Source organism: Dermochelys coriacea, chromosome 7 (assembly GCF_009764565.3).
Source record: "Dermochelys coriacea isolate rDerCor1 chromosome 7, rDerCor1.pri.v4, whole genome shotgun sequence".
Lineage (NCBI taxonomy): Eukaryota > Metazoa > Chordata > Testudines > Dermochelyidae > Dermochelys > Dermochelys coriacea.
In genome coordinates, this window is record NC_050074.1 from 125,583,758 (window position 1) to 125,600,636 (window position 16,879).

At 42.0% G+C, this 16,879-nt stretch overlaps 1 protein-coding gene across 1 annotated transcript in view; it reads left to right on the forward strand.

The window, feature by feature from the left end:
* Positions 1-260: 260 nt before the first annotated feature.
* The window catches only part of LCOR (ligand dependent nuclear receptor corepressor), a 91,259-nt gene continuing 74,640 nt past the window's right edge, over positions 261-16,879 (forward strand). Inside the window, exon 1 of the mRNA XM_038408599.2 lies at positions 261-402. Within this exon, the coding sequence (XP_038264527.2) occupies positions 306-402 (97 nt within the window). The 5' untranslated portion in view covers positions 261-305. The remainder of the gene's footprint in view (positions 403-16,879) is intronic.

Consider the following 16,879-nt stretch of genomic DNA (forward strand, 5'->3'; position numbering starts at 1 on the left):
GCCGGCCGCGGGGCTCAGCGCTGCCCGTGCCCAGGGGAGCGCGGGGCGCCTCCGGGCCTGGCAGCGGCCCGGCTCCCGCGGGCGGGGCAGGGCGCCGCGCTCCGTCTCCATGGCAGCGCGGGCCGCGGGGGCGCGCGTGAGCACGTGGCCTCCCATCCCTCGGCCTCCGGGGCCCCCTTCCCCCCGCTCAGGCCGGGCGCGAGAGGGCGCGGCGCGAGGCGGCCGCGGTGACGCCGCGCTGCGTGGCGCGATGACGTCGCCAGCGGCGGCCGTGGGCGTGCCGGTGCGGGGCCCTCCCCCAGAAGATGGCGAGTCCGTGCGGGCGGCCGGAGTGCTCCATTGAGAGGCGCGGCTTCCGCCACCAGCTCGACTCGTGGCGACACAAGCTCATTCACTGTGTAGGTGAGGGCTGGCGCGGGGAGGGGGAGCAGCCCGCCGCTTCCCCCGCCGCCGCCGCCGCCGCGCCCCTCCCCCACCCCCGCCCCCGCCCCCACCCCCACCGCTAGGAGACACCGCGCGCCCCTCCCCCCGCGGCCTCTCCCGCCCGCCCGCCCGCCCGGATTAGCTCCGTGCGCCGCCCGCCCCTCCTTCACGCGGGGCCGGTCCGGCCTGGGCCTCCTCCCTGGGCCGCCCGCGCAGCCGACGTCCAGGGATCGGCCCTCCCAGGGGCGCGGCCTCTCTGCTCCTCAGCCCCCGCCGCCATCGGCGTGTGCGCGGGGAGCGGGGGGACCTTCACCCCGGGTCCTGGCCGGGACCTCCCAAGCCGCCGTTCCCCGGAGCCCTTTGTCGAGGAGGGGCCGGTGGGGCGAGGCCTGGGGCGCCGCTCAGCGCTGGAGCTAACGCCCCCACGGGGTTCCGGCCGCAGGCAGGCGAAGCCCTTTAGCTGCCCTTCCTCCCTCCCCGCGGGTCCTCCCGTTCAGCCCGAAACTCGCTCGCTCGCACGTGTTCCCTCGGGATTGATTAACTCCCCTCGGGAAGAGCTGGAGCGGGGTCCTTACCCCGGCTACCCTCGCTCCTCCCTCCGATCGGCTGGCTCACGGGACCGGGACACTTTCATTTGTGTTACGGTCCCCTGGGGTGTGAGGCTCCCGTGCACCCCCTGCGGACCGCACCCAGTGTTTGGGGGGCCGCTGAAGGCTGTAATGTGTTTCTTTTGGCATGGAGAAAAAACCCCCTCCTAATGTGTGTTGCTCTTGGAGCTTGTAAAAATCCTTGGTCTTGAACTTGATGATTGCTACCTTAGCTGAATTGTAGTGAGTGCCTTCGAAGTTCGGTGGGGAAAAATCATTACTTGTTTGCAAGAAATGGAGGATCCATTGAATTAAAAATAGGAGGAACTTTCAGTTTTGCTAAATCTGAAGACTAGCTCTATCCTAGAAGAAACAGCTCTTCTGTCATTTTTCAATTTGTCTTCAGTCTGCTTTGATTCTGCTACCTGTCTTATTCATTCAGATCATATTGCTTCCCTTGCTTAATATAAGCAGTTTATAATATAATATAATATAATATAATATGGTCAGTAGATACAGTTTCTAGTGTATGTGAAGCTCAGTGTTAGACACTTGCACAAGGGATCCATTTGAGAGGTAGAGTGCAAATGACTTCCGAATTAACATCAGAGCCCTGCAACTGTGTGTCTGAAGCAGAGTCCTTGTCTAGTTTGCCTGTCTATCCTTGCATCACATGCTAGTCCTGTTTCATGCTGGTTTTGATTAAATTGCTGAAATTTAACTGCCAAATGTATCTTTTGTAGTGATAGTGACTTTAGCATATTGTAAACTACATCTGTTATAACAAAATGTTTTAATTTTTATTCTGAATTTAGCCCCTTTATTCATTGTATAGAGTGACTTGAATTCAAAGACAAAAGTACTAACAAAAACAAACCTTTCCCTCTATCCTTATGTAAAAGAAGGACACCTTGTGGAGAGAAGGAATGGAGTGAGTTTAAGGTTATTGTAAAGTCATTGGTTGGACCCAATACTCTGACTCTTAATAGTTCTCATAAAAGTTAAAGGGACTTCTAATTTTGCCTGTAAACATACATAAGCACTATGTAATAAGAAACGGTCACATTGGGACTGGGCGATAAGGGATGGATCATTTGATGATTCCCTGTTCTGTTCGTTCCCTCTGGGGCACCTGGTGTTGGCCACTGTCAGAAGACAGGACATTGGGCTAGATGGACCTTTGGTCTGGCCCAGTATGGCTGTTCTTATGTTCATATTTAATTATTTTCTAAGAAAAGTCTAGTAGTTCCTCTTCATTTTGTGGGTACCATACAGAGAAGGAAAAGTGCAGTCTTCATTTTTCAGTTAGAGATGGTCTTTCATAATACAGATACTGACAGCAGAAAGTGCAAGAACCAAGAAGTTAAGTTTATATCTGTTAGAGCTTCCTGGATAGATAGGGAAGCAAGCAGATTTCAAGGGGATATAAATCATGGATCTCCAGGTCATCCTTAAGAAATTCTGCAGCCTGGTCCCTGAACTGATATTCTTATTCTTATTGTTTAATACAATCTCCCAAATTTTCTAAATACAGCCCATCCTTTTTATTTTTCTGACATATCAATCTGTCCATAAATGTCAGTGATTGTTCTGTATATGTAATCTGTAGTGAAACTTTCAGATTCACTTTAGTTCCTACTGAACAGAGTTAAATGTGTTTTATTGTGAAGTAGCTCAGCATCCTAGTTCAGGTTTCAGAGTAACAGCCGTGTTGGTTTGTATTCGCAAAAAGAAAAGGAGGACTTGTGGCACCCTAGAGACTAATTTATTTATTTGAGCATAAGCTTTCGTGAGCTACAGCTCACTTCATCGGATGCATTCATTCATCCTAGTTCAGTATCTGGGCTTTGAAACATCATTGTGGGTTACATTAAAAATCCTAAAAAGCTGTTCGGTATATACCTGTTCACCAACTCCAGGTGTGAGTGTATTTTATATAAATACATTTTTCAGGGTTTGAGAATATACCAGATCCTATTAACTATAGGCCAGTACAAATGATTAAATTGGGTAGGCACATGGAGGTTCAAGGTTAATTAGCTGCTGACATACTCATCTCTACTCCTAACTACTGGAACAGAGGGATTTTTAGATTTCTACCAGGTTGATGTCTCTAGATCTGATTAGGAGCTTTCTTTTGGATCAGTTTCTCGATAATGGATGTCTGGCATTTGATGACTACCTTGTTGAGGTTCTATGGCCTGTGTTATACTGGTCAGACTTTATCATCATAATAGTCCCTTTTGGCCTCAGAATCTATGACCCACCTCTTGTATCCTTCAACTGGATGTATTCCACCATCTCCCTTTGCCTCAAACCTGCTTGGCTTCTAGGGGTCCACTATACTGTTCCTTCCTGGCTGCACTGTGTATGAGGGAGAGGGGTGCTGTCCTCTCCTTAGCTTAAATTTTTTGGATCATCCTTGAATAGCTTCAGTGCTGCTCTCCAGTGCTTCTCAGCGCTTTCCTTAACAGCCACATAGTGAAACTAGGAAATGTCTGGGCAATTCTATTGCTGCCGTTCCAGATCTTGTGGATTTCAATGAGACTGATGAAAATTGTGCCTGTTTCATTATGCTGCTGCTGCTTGGGAAAGCTTTGAAAAGTCAGAGGTAATGAGCAGTCTGCAGACTCGGACAGCCTAGCACTGGGTCACGTTTAGAATGATCTTGGCAACCCTAAGTGGTAGAAACTTTTTTAAAAATAAGCCCTTAAATTCGCCAGGGATTGGTAGTATAGGTTCCCTTCAGTCCCCTCTTGGTCCTCCCTCACGCCTTATGAATTGATAGGTGTAGTTTGGTATTTTTTTATTTTTATTTTTTGTAGTTCTATGTCTGGTTACAAGAGAGGCTATGGAGGAAATGGTTAATGACTAAGTTGGCCCATTTTTTTGGAGCTAAAGTACAAAAAACATTTTGTAAAAAGTCCAAAGTATAAGAGTGTGAAGTGGCTTTTATCTTGATGGCAGTATGCCAGAAATAGTTTGAACCACAAATTGATCAGTTTTATGAGACCTCAGACCTGCCCTTTTCCTAACATGTACCTAGTGTAATTTCTGTCAGTTCATATGAATAGAAATTGTAATTCCTTTATTTTTCCTTCTTACAGGTGTTGAAGGGCCTCACTACTATTCATGATATCCAACTGAAATTGCACTGTAGTTATAAAAACCCAACTTTAAATACGTTACCCCCAAAATGTATTTATCAACCATAAATGGGTTATGTACAGCCTGTGTTCAGAAGCTGATCTATTAAATGATCAGTCTTATTCTGCCTTGATGATTCCATGATCTTAATATTTGTTATAGGAACTAAATACTTTATCGGAAGAAATATCTGCTTTGGGTGTTTCTGAAGCATCTGTCACCTTGGTAGCTGAGTGAATCTTATGTGGACTAGAGTGTTTTGTTAGCAGCATCAGTCCAAAAAGGGAGTAGTTTGGTAAGTCCACAGAGCTTGATATCCAGAAAGCACTAAGAGGCTATCTATGCATTTGGCCCCCTCTATTGAGTACTACTAGGTTGTAGTCAAGGAGTCAGTCTATAAAGAGTGCTGCTATAGAAGGCTTGAAATAGATGGAAAATCCACTGCTATACAAGGCTTGAAATAGATGGAAAATCCACTAGTTCTGTTTAAGGAATGGTGTTACATTGGCAACCTGAAAGTAACGCTTTCAATTTTAAAAATAATTGATCTGGAATCTATGATGTGAAGGTATCTTGGCTTATGTATATGTTTCAGTGTTGAAAGCAAACTTAGCTTTTTGGATTCTAAGATGATATGCTAAATTGAATTTACTCCCATTTTTATTGCTGGGAAAGTGCTGCAACCTAAGTTCCTTCATAATTCCTACATATAAATATAATTGCATAGCAGTAGACTTTTGGAAGTTTAGCTGCCTAAGATGTAAGCATAGGTTTTATGAGGTGTGTATTACATGCTTTTCCTATTATATAGCAGAAAGCATTAAAAGCCAATAGTACTAATAAAGAGAAAATATACAATATCTGTATAGTTCTGAAACAATTCTTATGGCTTCTAGTCTTGCCTGTCATTGAGATATTTTGTTTATTTTGTCTCTGTGATATCACAACTGATATGGATGAAATAATGAACTGCTGCTTCAAAATATAGGACAAATGGAGGCATCTTAAGGGTTTTTTAATGCAGTTTAGAAAGAGCAATTTGACTAACACAGTGTTAGTGCAGTTCCAGTACAAGTGAAGTAAATTGTAGCTTATTTTTTAGTGAAGAATTGCATTAGTTAATCACTGGTAGTGATAGAAAATAATTCATGGAATAATTTGTTTTTAATCAACAGCTGGAATATGGGTAAGAATAAAGTGTAAACTTAGGGTTTGCCTACTTTTTGTCATCTGCTCCTCCGCACCCCACAGTGCACAAAGTCCATCTATACTGCCTTTGAACTAGGGCAGGAGTTCTCAAACTTCATTGCACTGCAGCCCCTTCTGACAACAAAAATTACTAGATGACCCCGGGAGAGGGGGGCTGAAGCTTGAGCCCGTGCAAGCCCTGCCGTCCTAGGGCAGGGGGCCAAAGCTGAAGCGCGAGCCCCACTGCCCAGGGTTGAAGCCATGGGATCTTGGCTCTGGTGGGGTTCAGGCATTGGCTTAGACTTGCTGGGGCCCAGAGCCAAACACCAGCTCTGGCAACCCCATTAAAACAGGGTTGTGACCCACTTTGGGGTCCTGACCCACTGTTTGAGAACTGCTGGACTAGAGGAACCCACACTGGTGCAAATCACTTTTTACACCAGTGCAATGCATTTACACTAACAAAAAGAAAAGGAGTACTTGTGGCACCTTAGAGACTAACAAATTTATTTGAGCATAAGCATAAGCTTTTGTGAGCTACAGTTACACTTCATCGGATGCATTCCTTTACACTAACAGTTTGCATTAATGCAAATACACCAGTCTCTGTGTCCCCGCCCCCCCCGCAAAAAAAGGCCCCAGTGTAGACAAGTCTGTGGCTATCCCTTGGTATAAAAGCAGGACTTAGTTTGATTAGTTGCTGAAATGATCAGTGTGTTCAGGTATGAAGCATATGTTAACCTTCAGAATTTCTCTGATGCTGTGCTTTGTTTCAGAATGTTTAAAAATTGTAACTTTTTTTTTTAAGTTTAGTTTACAGGAGAATATTGAGTGGGGAGGTTTATAGCACCTCTGTATTTGACACTGGTGCGACTGCTATCAAATACTGTCTAGGTGTGGTGTAAACAATTCAAAAAAGTTGTTAAAAAAAATTAGAGAGGGTTCAGAGAAGAATCACAAGAATGATTAAAGGGTTGGAACTTGCCTTATGAGAGACGTAAGGACCTCAGTTTGTTTAGTTTAACAACAAGAAGGTTAAGAGGTGACTTGATCAATCTATAAATATCTGATGATGGGCTTTTCAATCTAGCAGAAAAAGGTATATTAAGATATAACAGCTGGAAGTTGTAGCTAGACAACTTCAGGCTAGAAATAAGGGATGAATTTTTGATGGTGAGGGTAATGAATCATTGGAATAACTTACCAAGGGTTGGGGTAGATTCACCATCGCTGGATGTTTTTCTGAAAGATCTACTCTAGTTCAAACTGGAGTTAATTCAGGGAAAGTCCTATGGCCTGTTGTACCGGAAGTCAGACTGAGATGATCACAGTAATCTTCTGCCTTATAATCAGAGTTTGACTTACTGTGCCTACTTTTTTTGTGTGAAATGTATAGCAGACTGATATAAAATGATTCATATTTCATCATAAACTCCTGAGCAGTGGTGTTAGTAGAATAATCTTGCTTGCTAGCCGCTTTAACCTTCAGTGTGATTGGAAGAATGATATGCAACTAAGGAACAGGACTGGGACTTAGAATTAGGAATAAAACCCAGATCTGCTACAAATTTGCTTTGTGATCCAGGATAAATTGCTTCAACTCTGTGCATCAATTCCCTCATCCGTAAAATGAGGGAAAGTTCTTGCCTCGCAGCAATGCTGAAACTTAATTTGCTTACCTATGTAACATAAGGTAGAAGGCACTCTCAGTGGAAATTATCTTTTTCTCAAGTGTCCTCTTCAACCCACGCTGACCTCACAACTGTATTTCAAACATGAAAAATCACTTGACAGGCCAGAACATGTTTACAGCAAGATACCTTGAGCTGGTTTAAAACCTCTCACACAGGTGGTCTGCTTCTTGAGTCCTATGATGATTGCCCCACATTCCTGGCTATTGCACATCCTGAAATTCACCCCAGATCATGGAATAGGTCAAATAACTTAATTTACTAAATATTAACAAAACCTATATCTTAAGTCAAGTAACTGCTTCATACATGTTGTTGCTATAATTTGGGCTGTGTTCTGCGGCTGGAAAAGGATTGCATTGCAGGACATAAAGCTTTGTCTCAGGTTTAATTTTAACTAGTGGTTGATGAAATACAAATTTCATCCACATTTACTATAGAATTTCCAAAATCACAATATTCTATTTTTGTACACGTTGGAAAAATACTCCAAAAATTAGATAGCATCTTGCCCTGCTCTTCCATACCAGTCACACAGTAAAGATTTACAAGACTGTAAACAGCTGCTGTACACTTCTAAATGAACATTTATAACAAGAAACATGGAATGTTCTTTTTAAAAAAAAAAAAAAACATCCTTTGATGGGATTTTTTTACCAAGAAATAGCAGTGTTAATCCCAACACCTATTATATATAGAAATATCTTCTGGTTTGAATTAATAAATTTGCTATAACTAAAGATGGATAAATAGTCCCCTATTCTAGTCCTCGTAGTTCTCTTTAAATCCCCACTGCACATTACTTAAATATGTTGGCTTTAGGAGTAGTGTACTGCCACATTTAAAATACTTTGTATCAAAACAAATAGTTTTGTCTATACTGAGAATTTTAGTGTCGTCCGTGTCTCTCTTCTCCCCCCCCCCCCCCCGTCCCATTCCTATGGTAGACTAATGATGGGAGTAGCGTTCCCTGAAATTCTCATTCTAGACAAGGCCTTAAAAAACAAAAACAAGAATTTAGCGTGGTTTTAAGAAATGTAGCTTTGTTTTTTACATTTATATGAAACAATACAGTAAGTAATTATATTTTTATGTGAGTTTTCAATCCTTGCTTTTGTCTTAGTTTTAATTTGTTCCTTTTTCTCTCTGTCCCTTCATCTTTTCATTTCCCTTGCACTGTACTTTCATGCTTATTGTGCACTGAACAGTTTTATTAACAACAAGGTTTTGCTGTCATGCTGAATTATAAATACACGCTGTAGGTAGGATTTTTTATAAATACCATCGGACTAGATGTTGGATACCTAGATTATAATCCCTATATTAAATTGATGAGATCATTCTTGGTTAAAAAATAGCCTTGGGTTAAAACTTCTGAAGGGAAATACAGGGTCAAAGGTAACTTTAAATAAAAAGCTGAGTTAAAGCTTCAGTAGTTGGGAGAAGGAGAGAGTGGTAATGGTAGGACACTTTTCTGAATTTATAAGCAAGTGTCTAGTGCTTAGAGCACAGGAGTTGAGGGCTCTGTTTCCAGCTATCTAAAGTACTTCAGGATCTCTGGTTGAAGAGTAAATGTTTTGTGGGGTTAAAGTTACAAAACACATTCCCTAATCACCTATTTTCAGATGCTCACAACTCTGACAAAATAGAGCACTTTTTCCCTTTTAAATTTTTGGCTGAGGTTTGAAAGTTACAATCTGGTATGGAAGTAGTCCTCATTGGGGACCTGTGCACAGTCCTGTTCTAGAGGAAACTAGTTTGGATTTGGGAATTATGGGAGTCTGACAATTATGTACTAAACATCAGGACTCGAAACACTCAATATCTTCTCGCCTGAAGAAGAAGCCTGCCAGTTTGGGCAAAAAGCACCTGTTTCTCCATGAGCTCTTTCCCCCCCACACCTATTAAACTTACATAATCACAGCTTTACTTCTTCTTGAATATTTTCTGCCTTTCCATGTTAAGTCATTCCTGATATACTCCTGTTAATAAATTCTATTTCCCCATCCTGCTAAATACATGTATTTGGGGATGTCCTCTTGTCTCCCTGCTACTGCTAGTGAATCCTCTTCCATTCTCTTCCTCCTCTGCCCCTCAAATCTTGGGCTACCTCTCGATTTTCACCACTGAAAGAATATTTCATTAACCCACCACCTATAAACTAACTCTAGGCCCCCCATCTCTTTACAGTCCTCCAGGACATCTGGAAAGTCCTGCCTTTTAGCAACTGTTCTCTGGATGGGCCACTTTGCTCCTGGCTCCCCCTCTTCTCTGGGAATAGCAGTAAAAAGTTTCCTACTTCCCTCTTCGGAGAAGTGGGTGTGTCTGCTACTCCATTTCTGTATTCTTCTATAAAAGGGCAGCCGTTCCTGCTACTCTGCTCTCTGTGTTTTCACTCTCCACTCCCAAAAAAGAAAGCAGTTCAGGGCTTCTCTGCTTCCTGCCTGTTTCCTCTCCTGCTGATGAAGCTGCAGTGGATTGGGCTGCTCCACTCCTTACTTTCTTACTTCCATCCCGGGAGTGGATTCTTGGCCCAGTTTAGCCCACTCTGAGGTAAAATTTCTACTTGTCCTGTGGCCTTATCTGCACTTGAAAAATGGGTGTGTTTTTTATATAATGATGAAGCTAACACATGATAGCTAACATGGTAAATTTCAGGTGTAGATAGGCCAAGTCTTAGGGTTCACTTTGACCAGCTACTTTGAGATAAAACTACAATTTGTCCTGCTTACACTGTGGTGTTACAACTTGTTAGGTCTCATTGTAAAATCACCAGCTTTTTCTAGTGTAGTCACGGCCTGAGAATCAGTTTTGTAAGCCCTACTGAGCATACACATGAGGAATTTTTTGCAGAATTTAGTAAGCACACATTAAGGATGTACTGACTGTGTTTGTAGCCAACTTAGTTTTGTTATGAACTGGGTGGTAGTACTCAGTATTAAATTGGGCTGGACAAAGCTTAAAATAGGTCCCCTTTTGCTTTCCTCACCAGGTTGCTGTTAGCGAATGTATTAGGTTCTGAGCCACGAGGTCCAGAGGTCTTATTTTTACTGCTGACTTTTAGTCTTAAGTGCAAATCTAGGCAAGGGCTGGTTCAGGTCTCCATCTTCAAGATAGAAGAGTTGAGTTCTGTGTAATTCACTGAAGACTTTTCATTCTGTATCTTACAAACTGAATCTTGGTTGGATATGTGAACACGAGTCTGTGATGAGGCATTTCGAAGAGCAGGGTTGGCCCTGCTGTTATTACCTAGTTGCTGTTGTGTAGAATATACTCCATTTTAGCTGCTGCCCTTCACTTCAATCTGTTGTAGTTAGCTGGTGCCGTGTGGAACACAGCAAGTGCTTTGTGTTAAAAGGTGCTACATGAAGTTAAACTGTTACAAAGTATATTCATGTGCGGGTGAAGTATTCTACCTCACTAGTCATCAGTTTATTGGGATTTTTTTTCTGGAACATCAGTTTAGCATAAAGGTACTCAATAATGATTATTGTTGCTTAATTGGTATTGGCTGAATTTGTTAATGTGCCAAGTGATTTGATAATGGATAATCACATGTTAAATATTATCATTCTAATGTGTTTAATACACAAGATGGCAATAAAGTTTGAGGAAGTAGATCTTCCTTGGTGCTAAAAAGGCCTTTCTTGAAGGTGGCTGGATTCAAGTGGATTTATCAAGAAATAGTTAAAATAGTTCAATAGTGTTCTAGCAAAATAGTTCCTGATTATGAAATTTGCATATATGGCAGACACATTTTTACAGGCCAGTAGAGCTTTAGAGTCCTGCAAACCAAAACTCCTTTTGAGACCATCAGCCTTGTTTCTTTAACCATCCTCCTCTCCCCTAAACTTAACTACCACACAGGCCAATTATATGAGGCGTGTTCTCATCTAGCCACAGATCAGTCAGAACTGGCACAACTTTCTCCATTCCAACCCAGCAACCTTTTCTCTGATAGCATGTTTCCCGAGTTCAAGAGGAACAGTTTCTTAGCCAGTGAACTGAGGCCTCCAGGCTTCTTGGAAGGAGCATACTGGGAGATCTACAAATTGAAGTAGAAAAAACAATGGTGTTGTGCAATTGGGCCCAATTGGATTCCTTTATACGTCCATAACAAACTGCTTACTTCGCTTCTTAGAATCTGGGTTAATCCAGCCATGTTTATTTGGCATCTGTTGTCTGTCATGGACCAGCTGAATGTTGGTGAGTGTTTCTTCTTCTGTCTCAAGATCAGGTGATGCTTGGTACTCTTGAACCTCTCTCATTAGAAAGCCTCCTGTGTTATGGTATATTAATATGATCCTGATAAAACTGATATCTTCTTTTCAGCCCCTCTTTAGAAGCAATCTCAAATTTCTTAAATGAGAAGATGTTCAAAAATGACTTGTTGCTTTTTTGCTTTCCCCCCCATTTGGCAAAACCAAGGAAGCAAAAGATGAACTGCAGTCACTTTTTATCTTTGCATCTGTTTTATGATGTATAAAGATACTCCTAATCTTTCTGAACAGACAAGCCTATTTTTCCCTACCTTACTAGAAACCAGAATAGTGATGTAACCTGATCTTTGGCTCTCCCTCCCCAGTCTGAAGAGATTTCAGAGTAGTAGCCATGTTAGTCTGTGTTTGCAAAAAGAAAAGGAGTACTCGTGGCACCTTAGAGACTAACACATTTATTTGAGCATAAGCTTTCGTGAGCTACAGCTCACTTCATCGGATCCATCATGAAAGCTTATGCTCAAATAAATGTGTTAGTCTCTAAGGTGCCACAAGTACTCCTTTTTCTAGTATCGAGAGAGTCACTGCTGGAACTTGGATCACATGAGTCTTTAACATCACTTCTGAGATCCTTTTAAGAAAGATCTTGGTAGAATCATCAGAAAAGAGAAGTAAATCTGATAACCCCAACTTAAATTTTTTTGTTTGTGTTTTTTCTTCGAAAAACACCTCCAGCTTTCTTTTGGCAATTATTTTTAGTTTACAACAGGGGTTCTCAAACTGGGGGTCGGGACCCCCAGAGGGTTGTGAGGTTATTACGGGGCGGGGGAGAGCTGCCAGCCTCCACCCCAAACCCTTCTTTGCCTCCAGCATTTATAATGGTGTTAAATATATAAAAAAGTGTTTTTAATATATAAGGGGGGGTTGCACTCAAAGGCTTGCTATGTGAAAGGGGTCACCAGTACAAAAGTTTGAGAACCACTGGTTTACAAGATCTGATAACTAGCATCTTTCCTGATATTTATTCTAAGATTTCTCTTGGTCAATTTGTTCCTATTACTCCTAATTATCCACCCATATACTACTTTTAATTCCTCTTCGTTGGGGTTGCAGTCTTCAAATTCTTAAATTGAATGGGTATGATTGATTGTGTTCTTACACCTTGATCACGTCTGGTATCTCCTTCAACTTAATTGTTCAACTAAGTTCTAATCGTACTGAATGATTAACTTATTATGCTTTACAAAATATAGGGAGCATGAAAGAGTTGAGGGTCTGAAAAGGAGTGTAGTAAGAAATCATGAGTGAGATATGTGCAGAGTCGGAGCTGTGCAGTACTTTAAAGACAAGTCTTAGGGAATTTGTGTGAGGTCAGCTGGGTATATAGAATTGCTGTGACAATGAAGTATCTTAAGACTTGGGGAAAAACTACAGTGGTGTACTCGAGTAGCATGCAAATGTGTTCAAACTGTTGTAACGTATATGTGAGGGAGCAGAGTTATAGTAGTACTTACAACATTTTATTGACTGAGTGCTTAACGGTGCTTGCTACCTTAGTATTATATTAGGTTGTGATGGAATTTCCTGTGTCCTCTGGGGGGGGAGGAGAGGAATCCATAACATGGAACAATATCATAGAATCATAGGGTTAGAGGGGACCGCAAGGGTCATCTAGTCTAACCCCCTGCTGAGATGCAGGATTTGTGGTGTCTAATCCATCCAAGACAGATTGCTATCCAACCTCCTTTTGAAAACCTTCAGGGAAGGAGCTTCCACACGCTCCCAAGGCCATTGTCCTACTCCTATTACAGTTAGGAAGTTTTAACTGAGATTGAATCTAAATCTGCTGTGCTGTAGTTCGAATGAGTTGTTTCTTGTCCTGCCCTCTGTGGCAAGAGAGAACAACTTTTCTCCATCTTTTTGATGGCAGCCTTTCAAGGGTTTGAAGGCCCTCATGTTCCCCCGCTATCTCCTCTCTTGCAAGCTAAACATACCCAGTTCCTTCAGCCTGCGCTCACATGGCTTGTATTCCATCCCTTTGATCATCTTTGTCGCTCGCCTTTGGATCCTTTCTACTTTCTCTGCATCCTTTCTAGACATTGGTGTCCCAAACTGGACACAGCTCTCCAGCTGAGGCCTAACCAGCGCCGAGCAGAGCAGTACTGTCACCTTCTGTGACTTGCGTGCTCTGCCTCTGTTCATGCAACCTACAATCGAATTTGCCTTTTTTTTTTTTTTTTTTTTTTTTTTTTTGCAGCATCACATTGCTGATTCGTGTTGAGGTTGTGATCCACCACAACTCCCAGATCCTTCTCAGCAGTGCTGCTGCTAAGCCAGTTATCCCCCATTCTGTATTTGTGCCGTTGTTGTTTTTTTTTCCCCCAAGCGTAGCACCTTACTTTTGTCTTTGAATTTTATTTTGTTGTCCATAGCCCAGTTCTCCAATTTATCAAGATCCCTCTGAATTTTAGTTCTATCTCCAAAGTGTTGGCAAACCTCCCCCTTCCCCCAGCTTTGTGTCCTCTGGTAATGTGATCAGTATACTCTCCTCCTACATCTAGGTCATTAATAAAGATGTTTAACAACACTGGACCCAGAACAGATCCCTGTGGAACCCCACTTGAGACCTTCCTTCAATTTGACATATTCCATTAATAGTTATTTTTTGTTTGCGGTTGTTTAACCAATTCTGTATGCACTTAATGGTAGTTCTGCCAAAACTGCATTTCTCCAGCTTACTTATCAGAATGTCATGGGACTGTGTCAAAAGCCTTGCTGACGTCCCAGGTATATTATGTCCACTGCATTCCCCTTATCCATCAAACCAGTTACCTGTCAAAAAATATGGTGAGAAGTTATGAGAATCAAAGGGTCCCAAAGACCTCACAGGAGCATCTCTTGAACATCTTCGGAAGTCCAGTGGAGAAAGACCCTCTTCTGTGAATCTATTGTAGCTTTTATCTTACAAGATGCATAGTGAGTTGGGCAAGAGTTCCTTTCTCTTTCATTGCACGCTAAACTCTTTTCTTTTCCTAGCTATTTCAGGCTATACTGTGTCTTTCTGTCAGGCTTTCTTGGCTGTGCGCTTTGAACTCTAAGAACTCTGTACAGAATGCACTGAGCCTGCATAGAATGTTTCCTTAACAGATCATAACTGTCAAAACGAAACCAATTTTCACCAGAACACTCTAAGAGACTTCTCAGTGAGAACTATTTCCATGCCAAATTTAAACTTTCTTGCCACAGTTTTGGAGCGGTTTTTACTTTTTTAATATAACTGACATTTTTAAAGGGGGATAATCACACCCCATTTTCATTGTATTCTAACAGCTGAACTACTTATCAGCAAACTTGGCAATAAAATTCACCTTTTTGGTTAGAGACCAACTGTGGAGAACTTAATTTCTGAAAGTTTCACCTTTCAAACTGAAGTGACTGAAAGGTTAGAATGGAAGTATTTATGTAACCATAACTACTTTGGTCAGTGCTGTACTCTCGGTAATGAGGACCCCATGTATTCCATGTGAAACTTTCCATGGCATCCATCCCTTGCCATGGAATTATGCTTGTGAATCGAAAGCTTTTATTAAAACTTATCCCTTATGGTTGCAAAGAAAACCTGAGCTGAGTCTAAACCGATGAAGTGTCATCACTTTGCTTCAAACTACCTGCAAGTGCAATAGCTTTTTAGATAGAAAGGGAATATTGACCTTGAATATTGAATAAATAGAAAGGGATATTGACCTTCTAACCTAAAGATGATTTTAAATGTTGCTGTTTCACAGATCATTTTAGCAGAGATATCCAGTTAGTTTGGGATTGTGAAATAGATACTATTGTGCTACCATATGTCAAAAGTCCACTTACCCAAACTTCCAGCTTCACTCTGACAACTTCTACAGCACACTTATGCATTGTTTGTCAATATAAAAATGTGGAATCTAAAAGAGGAATAGGGGTGGTTGTATTGAATGACTTAATCAGTTTCATATTTGATTAAAATATGCTTTTTAAAAAATTTAAATTAGACTGTTGCAGAATTGAAGTCGAGCGTGTGATGGCACATACGGGTCATTGACTATGATGAACAGATTAAGGCTACAGCCTCAAATTTGCTCATCTTTCTGCTATTAATGTACTCTGAATTGAATTCCCTATTCAGAATAAGAGGAGGGTACAGAGGGCTTGAAGATTACTCAATGCTGCTAGTTAGGGTAAAAGATACCTATGTTACACTTCAGTGCACCATCTGCTCCTGCATCTTTCCATCCCCAGCCACACTGCAGCAAAGCCACACCTTTTACAGCGTAAAGGCATATGATGTTGCATATATGACTAACATGTTACAATTAAATTAAATTTTTATTTAATACACTTTTTTAAAAGTATAACTTGCATTTCTTCTACTATTCCCTCCCTGGTTTCACTCCACTCCTTTATATATAAGATCATGATGTATCTCTTCCTGAATTGTTTTCAGCATCTCTCTTCGCCTTTATCTCCATTTCCTTCACTGTGTTCTCTACCTCTTCCTTTCTTCTTCTGTCCCCCTCCCTAAAAAAAACAAAAAACCCTTTCTCTCAATACCATGTTGTTCTACCATTCTTTCTCTCTTCCTTCCCATCAATGCACACCTCCCTCACTCTCCCTTCTACTTGTACTAAGCACTGGTCTACAATAAAATGTTCATGTTTGAATGTGATTGTGAATAATTGAGCTAGCTGATACAATACTGACCATGACTTAAGTCATTGCAGACCAAATCAACCTGTGTTCAGCATTGTCTGTCTGTTAACCAGTCCATAAAAAAGCTTTGAAGAACAGCAGCTCTCCCTGCTTTCCCACTCGGAAAGGGCAGAGGCATCAGGCTCCTGTAAAAGGCTCCCAGCCTGCATGCAGTTGAGCAGGCTGGTTGAGCAGGTCGCATGGAAGTTTCCTTTGGTGAGATCATGCCAGAATGAGTGATATGGAACTGGGCATAAGCTCCGTGCCCCCCCCAAAAGCCCACTTCTGCATCTTCCATAGATATGGGGACTCCTTTTCCCATAGCTTTCAGTGAAACTTTCCTGCTTGCACTGCATCATTCCTGAATCTCGGGGAAAGGCAAGGTACCCCCTTAGCAACCAGGAGGAAGAAATTCTTGTTCCCAGCCAGCAACTCAACAAGATCCATGTTGAGACAAAAGCCTCCCACTGTTTACCTGTGAGGCCTCAGCTGCCATGAAAGATTCCAGCACCTGCAACCTTTCTGTTACAAACTTTGTCTCCAGTGGCTCCAGCTTCTCATACTATGTGAGCAGTCCTCACTCAGTCAGGACCCAGCAGCAGGGAGCATGGGGTGAAGTGATTGATCCCCTTCCCTGCGAGACCATCTCCCCTTCCAGTCTCTGGGGTCCTGAAGGAGATACTAAAGAGTTTACTATTTTCCTTAGGAAGACATGTCTGCAGACAGTCTTTTCAATCTCCCTGATAATCCACACTCCCCATCCCATGGTCCCATACCCCTTTCTCTTAGGAGTTTGGCTAAGGACTGGTGAAGGATATTGTTCACAATTACTCTTAAAGGGACTTAAGCTCTTAAACCTCTCCTCTAGATTCTCTAAAGAGAAGGGGCTATCTCTTCAGCT